This window comes from Calliphora vicina, chromosome 5 (assembly GCF_958450345.1).
Source record: "Calliphora vicina chromosome 5, idCalVici1.1, whole genome shotgun sequence".
In the NCBI taxonomy this organism is placed as follows: domain Eukaryota; kingdom Metazoa; phylum Arthropoda; class Insecta; order Diptera; family Calliphoridae; genus Calliphora; species Calliphora vicina.
In genome coordinates this window covers 19,095,078-19,111,451 of record NC_088784.1, presented here as the reverse complement: position 1 = coordinate 19,111,451, position 16,374 = coordinate 19,095,078, and the positions used below count along the sequence as shown (strand labels likewise).

Here is a 16,374-nt window from a genome sequence, read left to right as displayed (position 1 = left end):
TTTTTGCAATTGTAGTACAAAATGATTGATGTTTGGTTTGAAAAAGAGATGGAAGATGCTGATGCCAACACACTCTCATAAAATTATACAAATTTACATAAAATGGGGCCTGGGGAAATGGCAGTAACAAGTGAGGAAAGGTGGTTGAGTAGGCTATGGCTGTTAAAATAATCTTAAACTAAAGTTGTTTTTTTCAACTTCTTTTAAGATAAAAATTTGGAAAAACTGTGTAATTTCCAACTCAGGTATTTGTTGTGTAAATTTTGTAAGTGTTGTTGCTGTTTCTTTTTCTTATTTAAATCAAATTTAAATTATTCATGCAAGAAATAAGAGTAAAATCATCATTATCATCAGCAAGGAAGTACGAGTGTAACATGAATTGTAAATGACATGATTTTTGTAAAATGATGCCAAGGAAACAGGGATTTAAAGGAGTTGAATGTTTTTAGGAAGCCAAACATCGATTTTTGATATAAAAAACTCAAATATCTTAAATCGTTAATAACTTTGTAAATACTGCGATTTTAAGGAAAACAAGCTCAATCTGTGATCACTCATATTTTATACCAAAAATCAATTTTTAATATAAAAAAACTCGTATATCTTAAATCGTTAATAACTTTGTAAATACTGCGATTTTAAGGAAAACAAGCTCGATCTGTGATCACTCATATTTTATACCAAAAATCCATTTTTATTATGAAAAACTCAAATATCTTAAATCGTTAGTAACTTTGTAAATACTGTGATTTTAACGAAAACAAGCTCAATCTGTGATCACTCATATTTTATACCAAAAATCGATTTTTGTATAAAAAACTCAAATATTTTAAATCGTTAATAACTTTGTAAATACTACGATTTTAACGAAAACAAGCTCAATCTGTGATCACTCACATTTTATACCAAAAATCGATTTTTATTATAAAAAACTCAAATATCTTCAATCGTTAATAACTTTGTCAATCGATTTTAAGTACAAAAAACTCAAATATTTTAAATCGTTAGTAACTTTGTAAATACCGCGCTTTTAACGAAAACAAGCTTAATCTGTGATCACTCATATTTTATGCCAAAAATCGATTTTTGATAAAAAAAAAAACTCAAATATTTTAAATCGTTAATAACTTTGTAAATTCTGCGATTTTAAGGAAAACAAGATCAATCTAGGAATCTACAAATAACTACGATTGAAACAAAGATATGACAGTATTAAAGCTACATTTGGACTGTATAAAGACCTACTATTAAAACCTTCAATGCAATCTAAAATATGTCTATATAAGGACTCGCGATTGAAGCTAAAATATAAATGACTAGCTGACCCGGTGCGCTTCGCCACCCCTATTAGAAGAAAGAAATAGTACTATTAAGTCTCCCGCTCACTCGGGTCCATATAATCTTTATTTCATGTATAGAAATTTGAAAAAAATACCATTAGATTAATGAAAAAGTATCATGAAGTATCCCCTTGAATTTTCACTCACTTAGGACCATATATATTTTTAGTTTCCCACTCACTTGGGTCCATATAAGCTTTATTTCATGTTTCTAGGTTCATTGGTGAAGAAATTACAAAAAGTACCATTAGAATAAAAAAGTCTCCCCCTAGAATTCTCACTCACTTAGGACCATGTATGCTTAATTTCATGTTTCTAAGTACATTATTATAGAAATTTAAAAAAGTACCGTTATAATAAAGAAAAGTACCATGAAGTATCCGCTTGAATTTTCACTCACTTAGGACCATATACGCTTAATTTCATATCCATTATTATAGAAAATTCAAAAAGTACCATTAGAATACAGAAAAAGTACCAAAAAGCAGCCACTTGTGGATTCCCACCCACTCGGGTCCATGTAAGCTTTATTTCATATTTCTAGGTTCATTGGTGAAGAAATTACAAAAAGTACCATTCGAATAAAGAAAAAGTACCAAAAAGTCTCCCCCTAGAATTCTCACTCACTTAGGACCATATATGCTTAATTTCATGTTTCTAAGTGCATTGTAATAGAAAATTCAAAAAGTACCATTAGAAGAATGAAAAAGTACCTATAGTACAGTTCTCACATTTTGGTACCTAAATATAATCCCTTATTTCTAACACTAACTTCACTCGGATACATATCAGCTAACTTTAATGTCGATAAGTGAAATAATTTAAAATATTAAAAAAAGTACCATTAGGAGAAAAGTACCAATTTCCCTTTTCCTCCTTGAACACCCCTCAAGTTTGAAATTTAAAAATATTCCATTTTGCAAAAGTTGTTTATGCTACAGACATGTCTCAATCGATTATAATCTGTGTTAATGTGCCCAATAATAAATATGTTTTAAAAAAAGTACCAAACTGTTTACCCGGATTTGGCCTAAAATACACTCGAGTTCCAAATAACAACCTGTTAGTTAATTTTTGTATGAATCCAGGAACCAATGTTAAAAAAATTATCAAAATTGGCTTAATAATTTCAAATATAATGTACTTACCCGATTTTATCCCCTATTTGGTACCTTTTTCATCCCCATTGCGGTGGTAAAATATTATTAAAATAATTTTTTGTATCGTGGTGGGAGCTCATAGTAAAATATTCGAATGTCTATGTCAAATTATAGAAAAACATATTTTATGAAAAAGTACCAAAAATAAACACAATTTTTATACCTTAACGGTTCGAATTTCCAAAAAGTACCAAACTTATATTTTGTATTTTTTGATAAGTAAAGAATACGATTTAAATTTTGTTTCTATGTTTATTGGTTTAAAAGATACATAGGGTGCCAAAAAAGTACCAAAATACAGTTTTTACCCGTTTTCTCCCCTAAAAGTTTCGAATTTCGAAAAAGTACGAAACACCTGTCAGCTTATTTTTTAAATGGAGTAACATGCAATTTCAAGTTTTTTTGTATCTTTATTAGTTTTGAAGATATGAGATTACCGGATTTACCCGTTTTTACCCTTTTTTACCCCCTAAACGTTCGTATTTCCAAAAATCCCTTCTTAGTGGATCGTTTTGGGGAGGGAGGAACCCGCAGTTCAAATTTCATGATTCTAGCTTCAGTCGTTTGGGCTGTGGGATGATGAATCAGTCAGTCAGTCAGTAACGTTACTCTTTTATATATATAGATAAACTAAAGTATGAAGGCTTTGGAATGAGTCTAACATTGCATTAAGACCAGCGACTGAAGCTGAAATATGACTGTTTGAAAATCTATAACTGAAGCTAAAATATGACTTACGATTGAAGCTAAACTAGGACTCTACAAAGAACTACGAAAGCTAAATTTGGACTGTATAAAGACCTACTATTGTGGCTAAACTAGGACTGTATAAAGACCTTCAATGCAATCTAAAATATGTCGATATAAGGACCCCGAATGAAGCTCAAATATATCTGTATAAAGACTTGTAAGTGAAGCTAAAATATGAATGATTGAAGACCTACTGTTGAAGCTAAAATATGACTGTATAAAGGCCTACGATTAAAGCTAAACTAGGACTGTATAAAGACCTTTAATGGAAGCAAAAATATGTCTATATAAGGAAACGCGATTGAAGCTGAAATATGACTGTTTGAAGACCTACAAATGAAGCTGAAATATGACTTTATAAAGACCTACGATTGAAATAAAAATATGACTGTATAGACAAAATTATTGAAATTAAACCTGGACTGTATAAACCCTACGATTGAAGCTAAACTAGGACTGTATAAAGACCTACGTTTGAAGCAAAAATATGACAGTATTAAATCTTTTTTAATTCAAATAATTACAAATATTCCCACAATGCGTGATAAATCTGTTATTAGCTTTGAATGTATAATCTACTATCTATCTGGACATTTATGGTACTAAACATTTTTATGTATTTTTCTTTTTATTTTTTGCCAGGTACTTAATTATTATAACAAGTCTTAATCTTTACACTTAGTATCTACTATCTGACATTGCAAGCTACCATTTACAAGGCGAAATCATAACAGCACTAGCATAATATAAAGTCCATAAAACAAAAGAATATGATGTTACAAATATATAAAAAAAGTAATTGTCATTAACGAATGTATAGAGACTAGGAAACAGGGCAACAAAGTAAATCCACTTGGATAAAGAAAAACTAAAATTAAATGGGGAAAAACCAAAAGCAAAAACCTTATTGTATTAGTTACACATACAACATACATACCTACAGACTAAAAGTACTTGGCATTGGTAATTAAGTGCCACTGTGTACGCTTCAAGTAGTTATATCCCCATACATTTGCCAATGGCCACAAACAATCCAGCTCCTAAATATTGTACATGGATGGCTTGGTTTGGCTTGGCTTGTAACGAATTTTATTTTTCGTTTATTATAGAAATTGTAGATTGTGTGTTGTTGCACTATAGAGGGTCACAATTTTTAAGGATCCTACTATCTGCTGTTGGTCAATGTGTATCTATGTGTAAGTGCCATAAGATTGTGTGCTTAAATGTTTGGGTTTAAGGTTTTTCCGTAGCATTAATATTAAAAGTTGAAACACTTGAACAAGCAGTTGTGTTGTGCACAAGTACGTATGCCTGTGTCTGTGCTCGACTATGAGATACCACATTTCTCAGGACTTATCTGTTCTTTTTTTCAAGCATTTTTTTTTTTTTTGTTCAAGAGTTATCAGGGGAAATGATTTATAACAAATAGAGTTAGTTGGTTTTGTTTCCTTTTCTTTTGAGGAGAAAAACACAATTTGTTTAGAGTTTTATTTGGTCAATGGGGATTATTAAATAAAAACACAAAAGAGGTCAGTTAAGTAAACAAACATAATATAAATGACTTTAAGTAAAACTTTAAAGTTTGTGTAGATAGATAATTGATTTAAATCAGTGGTGGGCATAAAGAGAACAGATACCCGTGTTATAATCAGAGTTTCGATTTCAGTTTGTGTTTAATTCACTAAAAGTTTAATTCGGAATTAAAAAATTTCAGCCATTTATTCCATAAATCCATCCCAACATCTAATTCTTTAACTTTTATTTAAATAGAATTCATTCATCTTTGAACTAATTCATAATAGAATTCATTCAACCTTGAATGCTTCAATTTTTGTTAATTCAAATCTAATAAAAATTTAATTAAAAAATTGTTTCTTCATCAAAATGAATTAGGAAAAATTTACTTCAGCCGTTTTGTAATAGATTTGAATTGAAGAAAAATTTTATTATTCCATACATTTTTAAAGCTATTTTGTAATGGATTTTAACTAAAGAAAACTTGAATGATTCAACAAGGAATTAATTCCATAAAGAATGAATTCTTAAAGGAATAAAGTCAATACGTTTGTAGTACTAAGGATTAAAGACAATTAATTAATTCATCCTAAATGCTTTAATGAAATTGTTAAGAGAAAACATATAATTTGATTTTGAGAATTTATTTAAGAAACTTTTGTTGTAATTAACTATTTATTGTGATTCTAAATTCTTATTTGATTATTTGTATGAACTTCATTGACACAAGTAACGAGAGAACTTGTCCGTTGATAGAAAACCTGATTCAGGTAGAAGTAATGATGTTTCTAAAGCCAAAAAAAATAGAAAGCATTTTCAAAAAAGCTTTCAACAAATCTGTTAGGAAGGCAAACCGGTTAGCTCAGTGCTCGGACTATTTGTTACGAAAAGTTCAAAAAGTTGCTGACAGGAACGCTGTTAAAAATTTAGAGGCCAAAGACAGAGCACGGAAATTGAAGTCAAGTTTTATAAAAAAAAATATCCCTGCTGCATACTGTATGACGAAACGTATGTTCTTGCATATTTTTCGCAGCATCTGGGTCAACATTTGTATGTTGCTAATGCTCGAGGGAAAGTTTAGTACCCAAAAACAGAAAAAATTTCCCAAATGAAGCCAAATATTTGTTACAACGGATTCTATAAATACCGAAATTTAAATCAAGGAATGTTTACAAATATTCATAACACTTCATAATGTGTCCACTTATTTTTGGCCTGATTTGGCATCCTGTCACCAGTAGCAAGAATAATAATGTGTTATTTGTACTAAGAGAGGCAAATCCTCGAAACTGCCTGGAGCAACGGACAGTGAAGAGATGTTGAGCTCTTGTTAAAAGAGAATTGAAGAGCACAAAAAATGTGTCCAAAAGTGTGAGAGATTAGTTAGTTAGTTATTTAGTTAGTTAGTTAGTTAGTTAGTTAGTTAATTAGTTAGTTAGTTAGTTAATTAGTTAGTTAGTTAGTTAGTTAGTTAGTTAGTTAGTTAGTTAGTTAGTTAGTTAGTTAGTTAGTTAGTTAGTTAGTTAGTTAGTTAGTTAGTTAGTCAGTTCGTTCGTACGTTAATGTTTTGTTTTAATCCAGTCTCTATATTTTTTTCGTTGTTTGCGCTCCAATTTGCCTTTAGATGATGCGCTAATCCACATTGAAGCAAAAAAATTTATTATCGACCTGCTTATTGGTAGCTTTAATACCCTTTTTTTAATTTCTTTTCTCCAAACTTTTACGCCAAATTGTCTGGGATCAAAATTAATCGTATTATCAGATGTCTTGATTGTGTTATTTAATCGCCGGATGCTTACAAATAATTTATATTTATCACCAACATGTGAATATTTGAAATAAAGTATTTATATGCTTATATATTTATTGAAAACAATAAGAGATTGGACCTGTTAAAGCAGTCAAAATTATAGACTGCAATGTTGAGAAATATGTAGATTTTTGTAGATGCAAAACACAAAACTAACACTTTTTAAAAAATTAAACTTTTCCATATATTTTTTTACAAACGGTTTTCGCATTAAAACTTTTCATTTTTTTCAACGTTATAACAAAAACATGTTTAAAACTTGTTTTCAAAAAAAACTTCACGACATTTTATCACAATTACTATAACAAATTTAAAAGCTATTAACGAATCTGTACCTTAAATTGTTCCACACAAGCATCAGCTATGCGTTTATGAATTTCATTGACTTCAGCTTGAGTTAAAGTACGTTCCATATGGCGATAGACCAGGCGGAAGCAAACACTGGTCAAACCTTTTTTGGGATGCTTGAATTTGTCCACTAAACTTATCTAGAATTTAAAACAAAATCAGAAATATTTTCATTTTAAATTCAAAAAAAAAAAACAAAAAATAATCTTCACCTGTTCCACCACATCTCCTGCCACCGTTCTCACTAAATCATAAAAATCATTGGGCACAAAACCGTTTTCCACATCTATACCCTGAGGCAGCCAAAATGACAAATCGTTTTTACATTGAGGATACTGTGACACTGCTTTGTACTTGTTTAATTTATTTAAATCTTTTTCACTAAATTGTGTTAAAAATCCCGAGTCATTAGACCAAAATAATCTTATATCGGGTATATCAAACAAAACCATGGCCAAACGTTCCAGACCCAAACCAAAAGCATAACCAATCGAATTCTGAGCTCCTGATTGCTGCAAAATTTCATGTCTCATTATGCCACAACCCAATACCTCCAGCCAATTATCTTTATAATAGATTTCCAGTTCCCAGGAAGGTTGTGTGAAGGGAAAGTAGGTATCAACCCAACGATATTTGATTTTCGAACCAAATAAATCTTGAGCTAAACCCAAGAGCACCTGTTTCAATTCATGCTCCATTAGTTTCACAGCCTCCAAACTGTGGCAGGGTTGTTTGGATTGATCAATGCATTTTGAGGAAGAGTGTATGACTTGAGCCTTATTGCCCGTACCAATGCGCCAGTCTTTTTCGAATATGTCCAATTCAGGAGTACGCTCAAATAGCTTGTCTTTGGTCACCAAACGTACAGCATCTAATTGATGAAATACTGGATAATGTGTACTATCAATCTCATCTCTACGATAGACTTCTCCCACCACCAAAAAGTTATCCAAACCCGATGAAATCAAATCGACTTGATGGGCAGTGGTATGGGCCCTCAACAAATGTAGGTTATTTATGTAATAACAATCAGATTTATTACGGCTAACATGATCCGCTGGTATTAATAAATTGTCAAAGTTTTGCTGCACTGTAACCACCGGATTCAGTTTGTCGTACACAGAAAATAAAGGATTTCCACGTGATGTTGTGTAGGTTTTATAAAAATAATTCACAATACGTTGTCTGATTATGGACAAGGGATGATCTTTTTGCAGGTGTTTATTTAATCCCATATAGGATAATATTTTAGGCGTAACATTGGTCCAATCGTCGGCTGAGTACGACTGACCATTTATTTCCAATTGGGTGGTTTGCGGCTTAGCGGCACTTGTCGCTAACAACTTCTTTGAAGTTGCTATATTTCGGCATATTATAGGTTTTATTGCAGCAGCTTTTAGTTTCGATAAATTGTTTAGGTTTAAATTTGTATTTTGTGTTAATATTCTTAAGGTAATTAACATTTTATTTATAATTTTCTTTAACTTTCTGTTACGCCAGACGTTGTTATTAAAATGAAACTGTTATATGAAATGGCGAACAGCTGTTTGTTGTTATTTTAAATATGAGTGGAGTAAAACTTGGCAGCACTTTTCTGTTATATTATAATTTGAGATGCCAGATTGTGTGTTCACCAATATTTGCCGTTAATTTAAAAATAGCTGCCGCCAAATTACATGATTTAAGGATGGATATAATAAACGAAATTAAATACATTAATTGTAATAATATTGGCCATTAGAGTTGATTTCGTTACTTTTCAGCAAACAGCTTATTTAAATAGTAAATGTCAATACAATGGAAACGTTTTGTTGATATCTACATACTTTGAAATCTTTAGTTTACCAAAAATATACGTAGATTTTTAAGATAAATTAAAATTCATTATTTCTAAACTAAACACAAAAATTTAAAAAGAGCAAAAATTAAATTTAAATAAAACAAAATTACAACAAACAAAAACATAAACTGTTTCATTTTTATTTAAAAAGAAAAGACGAAATAAATTAAAAGAACCAGCTGACTGCAACAACAAACAATACATTTATTCTGGATCTGACTCGTTTTACAGATTTCAAATTATCCGTTTATGTGCCTTTTGCACAATTTTTTAGTTAATGCTACCGATATACTTTATAAAACATTTAGATTATCTGTATTTTTTACAAAAATCAACTTGTTCAAGTCACTATACAACCTAAAGACCGGTCCAATATACTTTCTATGTACACATAGCCGAGTTGGGGAAATCCTAGTTTTTTTTAAGTGAGCTCAACAAAAAATATGCGTTACAACCGCATATATTATTCTTATTTATTGATTCAAGTTTTTTTCTTGAAAATTCTGTTTTAACATAAGACAAATTATAACGTTTTTGCCCTGAAAAATTAAATAACGGGTAGAAAAATGTTAAACTAAGGGAAATAATAAAAAGTTATCTGGCATCCTTCTAATGACCTATACAAAAGCTTTGTGTTAGAAAAACGGTTGCAAACTGCAGTTTTAACAAATTAGAGTAAAACAAATGAAAGAAAGAATAACTTGTTTGGTTTGTAATAACAATTAAAGTCTTTTGCACATATCAATTGCTAATTTTATAGATTCGACCAAGATGGCTGGTTAAACAAATGATTTACATATTAATTAACAGTTATTGTTATATACAAAAGCTGTGTGTTGCGACTACACTTGTTTCTAATCTATTACAAACAACCATCCAATTGTAATAGATTACAGTGCTCAGCTGTAGGAGAATAAAAAATAAACAAAAAATCTAGCACCGGTAGAGTAAATTTTTTTTTTGTGAAGTAAAGAACATTTTTTCTTTTTATTTTGAAAAAAAAAAAATATATATTGCCACAACTAATAAGGAATTTAACAATAACACGTAAGTAATAAAACATAACCCCTCAATTACAAAATAGTCCAATTGACATATTTGAAGCGTATAGCTAATAATAGGAGTTTTTTTTTGTATTGCTAAGGTAATTTGCAATTCCACAAATAACATTGACATTAGACTAAGCAAATAAATAGTTAATGGTTGATTTGGTTAGTAAGCATTACTAGATTTAGAGCAGCAGAAATTGAGTAATAGTTTAGTAATGATATCATGTGAATTTGGGTGAATGCGGTTTGCTATTTCCGGCAGCTGTTATGAATGACATTTTTTTGTTGTATTTTTTTTTTTGTTAGAGAATTTTTAAATTTTGTTGTGAAGAAGATTAATAATAGTTGTTTTTGGTTTAAGCAAAGTTTTAAAAATTTGTATTATTTTCAAAATCTGTGGCGACTTTAAAAAATTCCTTCAGAAGACATCTTTAATCTGACTACACAAATTTTCTTTAGAAGAAATATGTATCCAAACTATACAATTCTCCTTTTTAAGAAATCTTTTGTCTGAATACACAAATTTTCTATAGAAGAAACCTGTAAAATTGCTGCACTAACTTCCTATACCTAAAAGAAACCTTTAGCTAAATAACAAAAAATGTGCCATAAAAGAAATCTTGCGCCAGGTTAAAAATTTCATTTTAAAATCTGTAGCCAACTGTTAATATATAAATTTCCTAAAGAAATCTCTTGTTATTCTAAAATATTTTATTTCTTTTTCTTTCAGCTGTATTGACCTCGCTTTATTGCACAAGTGAGGGAAGTACAGAAGATGTCGGAGAAAGTTACTAAATTGGCTTTGGCTAGTCGTGTGATAGTAGTCGTCCTGCAGCTGGTGACCAATACTGCTCTACCAGATCATAAGAATGATGTCTTTCGAGCGCCCATAGATGCTACACAAAAGCGCACTTGGCTGGATAAATCTATTGATTTCACCCTAGGAGGCTTTAGACACTGGGATGGTGAATATTTTCTTCACATAGCCGAATATGGTTACACCTATGAAAACACTTTGGCATTTTATCCCCTGTACCCTGTCATAGTGGAAACGTTGGCCAAAATGTTACATTATCTAATGGAAGACTTTATGACCATGAGATCCTGTTGTCTAGTTGTGGCTGTGTTATTAAATATGCTGTTATTCTGCAAGGCCGCCAATATTTTGTATGTTATGACTCAACGTATATTTAATGATTTGAACAAAAGTTGGAATGTGGCGTTATTGTTTTGTTTTAATCCAGCCTCTATATTCTTTTCGGCTGCCTACTCGGAGACCTTGTTTTGCTTAATCTCTTTCTATATAATGCTGGAATGTTGTATGGAAATACGTTTTGTGCGCACCACTTTGGCTTTAGCCCTAAACATAGTGGCCCGTTCGAATGGCTTGGTTAATTTTGGTTTTCCTGTGTACTTTTTGTTGCGCAAATGTATATTGAAACAAACGAATTTATTAGCGACCTGCTTAAAATTAGTAACCTGCTTATTGGTGGCTTTAATACCCTGGACATTTTTTAATTTCTTTGCCTTTCGCCAGTATTGTTATACGGAGAATCATGTAAACCACACCCAGGCGGTGGTGAACTATGCCAAAGAAAAGCTATATGTATTGGCCGGCCAACGTTTTGAGCAACAATCGCCCTGGTGTGATAATACCCTACCCTTTCCCTACTCCTACATACAATCACACTACTGGCAGGTGGGTTTCCTTAAGTATTATGAATTCAAACAGCTGCCCAATTTCATATTGGCTTTGCCCATTCTCTTATTTCTATGCTGGCATTGTTTTATTTACCTGAGACATTTTCTCATGAAATTTATTACCAAATATCCTTTAACGCATCTAATAAAGGAGTATAAAACTTTACCCTTTGTTATACATTCTTCATTTTTAACTTTATTTTGTATATTCTTTGTTCATATACAAATTTCCACACGGCTATTGTGCTCGGCCACTCCCACTTTGTATTGGTTTGCGGCCGATTATATGCCCAAGTCATTAGATAAATTGAAACTAAAATCCAAAGCCGGCATGATATTTGTATGGTTTGGCTCGTATGTCATAATGGGAGCCACCATGTTTAGCAATAATTTACCCTGGACTTGAGCTTATTTTTGTCTATAAACAAAATTCCAAATACAAATATGAATTGTATTAATTTCATATAAAAAGACATGTTTTTTATTGAAAAAAAAACGCCACCTAACTTATAAATTTATTATTTAAATCGTTAAATTTTGTGTAGTTTATAGATTTATTTAATGAAAAATCAAATGATAAAAAACAAAGACTGTTAATTGTTAATTTTGTTTTAAATTAAATTTAAACAAATGTTTTTTTTCGCTTTAACAAAATTTCTATTAGCTAAATTAAATTTTGTATTTAGTTTTTATATTGTATGAACTGTTACCTATGTATGTTTTTCGTTTTAAATTAATTAAACATTTTTCCATTATTTTTGTAAATTTACTTTAGCTCCATTATTTCCTTAGAAAATTTATATTATTTTATTAAACAAAAACACACACAATTTTTGCAATATTATACCATATAAATTTAAATGTATACGAATTTGTCGTAAATAAACGTGTTAATCAATTATATTATTTATTTTTTTAACAAAAATATTGTACTACTACATATTTAATATTTTATGAATAGAACTTGTTTTCAGCAAATCACCTCTATTTAAAATATAAATTTTGCAAAAAAAAAGAAGAAAAATAAATATTTAAATTAATTTTGTTTAAAGACTTCAATTAAATGTATATTAAAAACAAGTAAGAGTGCTATATTCGGCTGTGCCGAATCTTATATACCCTTCACCAAATTATACTTGAAAATTTTAAATATTTTTAGGTAAACAAAATTAAATTTTTTTTCCAGTTGTTTTTTGAATTTTTTGGAAAAAAAATTTTTTCGATTGTTATTTTAAATTTTTTTTTTTTAAATTTAAAAAAATTGTTTTTTTTAAATTTTAAAAAAAAATTTTTTTTTTAAATTTTAAAAAAAATTTTTTTTTAATTTTAAAAAAAATTTTTTTTTAAATTTTAAAATTTTTTTTTTTTAAATTTTTTAAATTTTTTTTTTAAAAAATTCGGGTTCAAAATTTTTTTTCCCGATTTTGATCCATTGTAGGTCCAACTTACTATGGTCTTATATACGTCGTTGCAAATGTTTTTGAAATATCTATCATTAGATATCCATATTGTCTATTAATGTCTTAGTAATCCAGATATAGGTAAAAAATAGGTCAAAAATAGAGGTTGTCTTGGTTTTTTCCTCATATCTCAGCCATTTGTGGACCGATTTTGCTGATTTTAAATAGCAAAATTCTCGAAAGCATGTCTGACAGAATTATTGAAGACTTGGATCCCGAAGATATCTGGGGTCTTCAGAAAACTGATTTCAACAGACAGACAGACGGACAGACAGACAGACAGACGGACATGGCTTAATCGACTCCGCTATCTATAAGGATCCAGAATATATATACTTTATATGGTCGGAAATGAAAAATGTAGAAATTACAAACGGAATGACAAACTTATATATACCCTTCTCACGAAGGTGAAGGGTATAACAAGTAAGAGAGCTATATTCGGCTGTGCCGAATCTTATACATATACCTTTTACCAAATTATCCTTCAAAATACAAATTTTAAATATTTTTAGGTAAACAAAATTTTTTTTTTCAAAATTTTTCTCATTTTTTGGAAATTTTTTTTTTCGAATTGTTATTTGAATTTTTTTTTTTAAATTTGAAAAAAAAAATTTTGTTTTTAAATTTTTTTTTTTAGATAAAAAAAATTGAAATTTGAAAAAAAAAAAATTTTGTTTTTTTTAGATATCCATATTGTCTATCAGCCCAATTATGAATAAAAAATTCCGCGGGAGTTTGTTTCCCGGGAGTTTTTTCCCATTGAATTTGAATAGGAAAAATGAGAAAAGGGAAAAAACTCCCGTTGAATTTTTATTCATAATTGGGCAGTATATTAATGACTTAGTAATCCAGATATAGGTCAAAAATCGAGGTTGTCCTGGTTTTTTCCTCATATCTCAGCCATTTGTGGATCGGTTTTGCTGATTTTAAATAGGAAACTTCTCGAAAGCATGTCTGACAGAATTATTGAAGATTAGGATCCCGAAGATATCTGGGGTCTTCAGAAAATTGATTTCAACAGACAGATGGACATGGCTTAATCTACTCCGCTATCTATAAGGATCCAGAATATATAACTTTATAGGGTAAGAAAATTATTTTATTTATTTATTTACAAAATTTAAAATCATAATAAATTATAAGATTAAATCAAAATGAATTAGGTACTAACAGCTAGGGTTTTAGACCTAAATATTATTACATGTTGGGTTTGATTCATATGAGATGGTATATGTTACAATGTTTTAGAATTGTGTTGACTTTATTTGTATTATCAATATTAATATTTTGAAGTAAAGCGTGTAAACAAATTACAAACAGAATGACAAACTTATATATATACCCTTCTCACGAAGGTGATGTGTATAACAAGTAAGAGCGCTATATTCGGCTGTGACGAATCTTAAATATCCTTTACAAAAGCATACTGAAAACAATTTTTGGTGAAAAAAATCAACAAAAATGAAATCGGTAGCCAAACTTGGTTACAATTAATTAATTTTAGGAATCAGTTATGTTCTGGGATTTTTTGAAAAATTTCCAAAATCTTTTAAAAATTTCCAGAAAACTGGAAATAGTAAAATCCAAAAAAAATACTGCTTAATATTTTTTAAATGTTATACAAACAAATTTAAAAACTTTTTAGAAATTCCCAAAAATATTCTTAAAATCCCACAAACCGGGAAGTATTAAATCACTTGAAATAATAAAAAAACGTTTTTTTAAGTATTCCAAACAAAATTTACAAATTCCCAATAAACAATATCTTTTTTTTAAGAATTCCTAAAAAAAATTAACAAAATCCAAAAAACAGGGAAGTGTTCAATCAGTTCAAAATTTCTGCCAATATCAAAATTAATTTTGTAATTAAAATATCTATAACCCTAGGTCTCCACGTAGCAATATTTATTGCTGCAATTGTCAAATTTGATTGCGTCAATGAAATTTGCGAGTGTAGACCGCAAATTGCCATATGTAGCAATCCATTGCGCAATGATTGCTCTACTGATTGCCTGAGCAATTATTGCTAAGCAATAAGCTGTCAGATCAGTTGTTATTAATGTAAAATTTCTTCTTTCTATGATTCGGTGCGATTAATTCATACATATTTAATTTATTTAAGTACCAAAAGTAAAAAAACGAAGAAATTAGTGAAAAAAATCATGCAATACAAAATATAAACAAAATACACCAAAGTTTTTCATAGAAATTCTCGCGTTGAAAATTTTGTATTTGTGACGAACGTTTTCTCCACTTAAAGCAATCAGCAATAACTCTGCTGTTGTTCTGCCGACGTTATTGCTTGAGTTTAGCAATAAATATTGCTACGTGGAGACATGGGCTAATGAAAAAAACGTTTTTTTAAGAATTCCTAAAAAAAAATTACAAAATCTCAAAAAACCAGGAAGTTTTCAATCATTTGAAAATTTCTGCTAAAAGCTAAATTAATACTCATATCTTTTGTGATTAAAATCTGTAATTAAAAAGCGTATTTTTTTAAAATTCCTATTTTTTTTACAAAGTTCCAACAAACCGGGGAAGTGTTTATAAACTTCAAAATTCCTGGTTATAGCTAAATTAATAATAGTATCATTTGAGAATAAAATTTCTACAATAAAAAGTTTTTTTTTAAGAATTCCTAAAATTTTTTATAAAATCCCCAAAGCCGGAAAGTGTTCAATCACTTTAAAATTCCTGCAAATAGCTAAATTAATACTTGTATCTTTTGTTATTAAAAAATCTCAATTTTTTTTATTTTTTCCTAAAAAATTTATAAAATCCCAAAAACCGGGAAGTTCAATCACTTCAAAGTTCCTGCTGAGAGCTAGATTAATACACATAACTTTAGTGATTAAAATTTCTTAACGAAAAAACGTTTATTTTTTAAGAATTCCTAAAAAAAATACAAAATCTCAACAAACCGGGAAGTTTTCAATCATTTGAAAATTCCTGCTAAATGCTAAATTAATACTCATATTTTTTGTGATTAAAATCTCTAATGAAAAAGCGTATTTTTTTAAAATTCCTAAATTTTTTTACAAAATCCCAACAAACCGGGGAAGTGTTTAAACACTTCAAAATTCCTGCTAATAGCAAAATTAATAATAGTATCATTTGAGAATAAAATTCCTACAATAAAAAGTTTTTTTTAAGAATTCCTAAAATTTTTTATAAAATCCACAAAGCCGGGAAATGTTCAATCACTTTAAAATTCCTGCAAATAGCAAAAATTAATATGCATATCTTTTGTTATTAAAAATCGAATGAAAAAGCGTATATTTTAAGAATTCCTAAATGTTTTTACAAAATCCCAAGAAACCGGGTAAGTGTTTATAAACAAAATTAATAATATTAGAATAAAATTCCTACAATGAAAAGTTTTTTTAAGAATTCCCAAA

General features: G+C 29.3%; 2 protein-coding genes across 3 annotated transcripts in view; one reads left to right on the top strand and one right to left on the bottom strand.

The window, feature by feature from the left end:
- PIG-V (phosphatidylinositol glycan anchor biosynthesis class V) overlaps nt 1-11,983 on the top strand; it is a 190,782-nt gene extending 178,799 nt beyond the window's left edge. The window contains exons 1-2 of one of the 2 annotated variants that reach the window (XM_065511828.1): nt 9,672-9,810; nt 10,543-11,982. In XM_065511828.1, the coding sequence (XP_065367900.1) occupies nt 10,588-11,919 (1,332 nt within the window). In that variant the 5' untranslated portion in view covers nt 9,672-9,810; nt 10,543-10,587 and the 3' untranslated portion in view covers nt 11,920-11,982. Of the gene's footprint in view, nt 1-9,671; nt 9,811-10,542 lie in introns of those variants that run through there. The other variant, XM_065511829.1, reaches the window with a different exon arrangement.
- PheRS-m (Phenylalanyl-tRNA synthetase, mitochondrial) lies at nt 6,732-8,437 on the bottom strand. The gene is made up of 2 exons (XM_065511416.1): nt 7,136-8,437; nt 6,732-7,063 (listed from the first exon to the last, which is right to left on the bottom strand). The coding sequence occupies exons 1-2, from the start codon at nt 8,384-8,386 to the stop codon at nt 6,896-6,898; spliced, it is 1,419 nt and encodes a 472-aa protein (XP_065367488.1). The 5' UTR covers nt 8,387-8,437; the 3' UTR covers nt 6,732-6,895.
- Nucleotides 11,984-16,374: the final 4,391 nt, after the last annotated feature.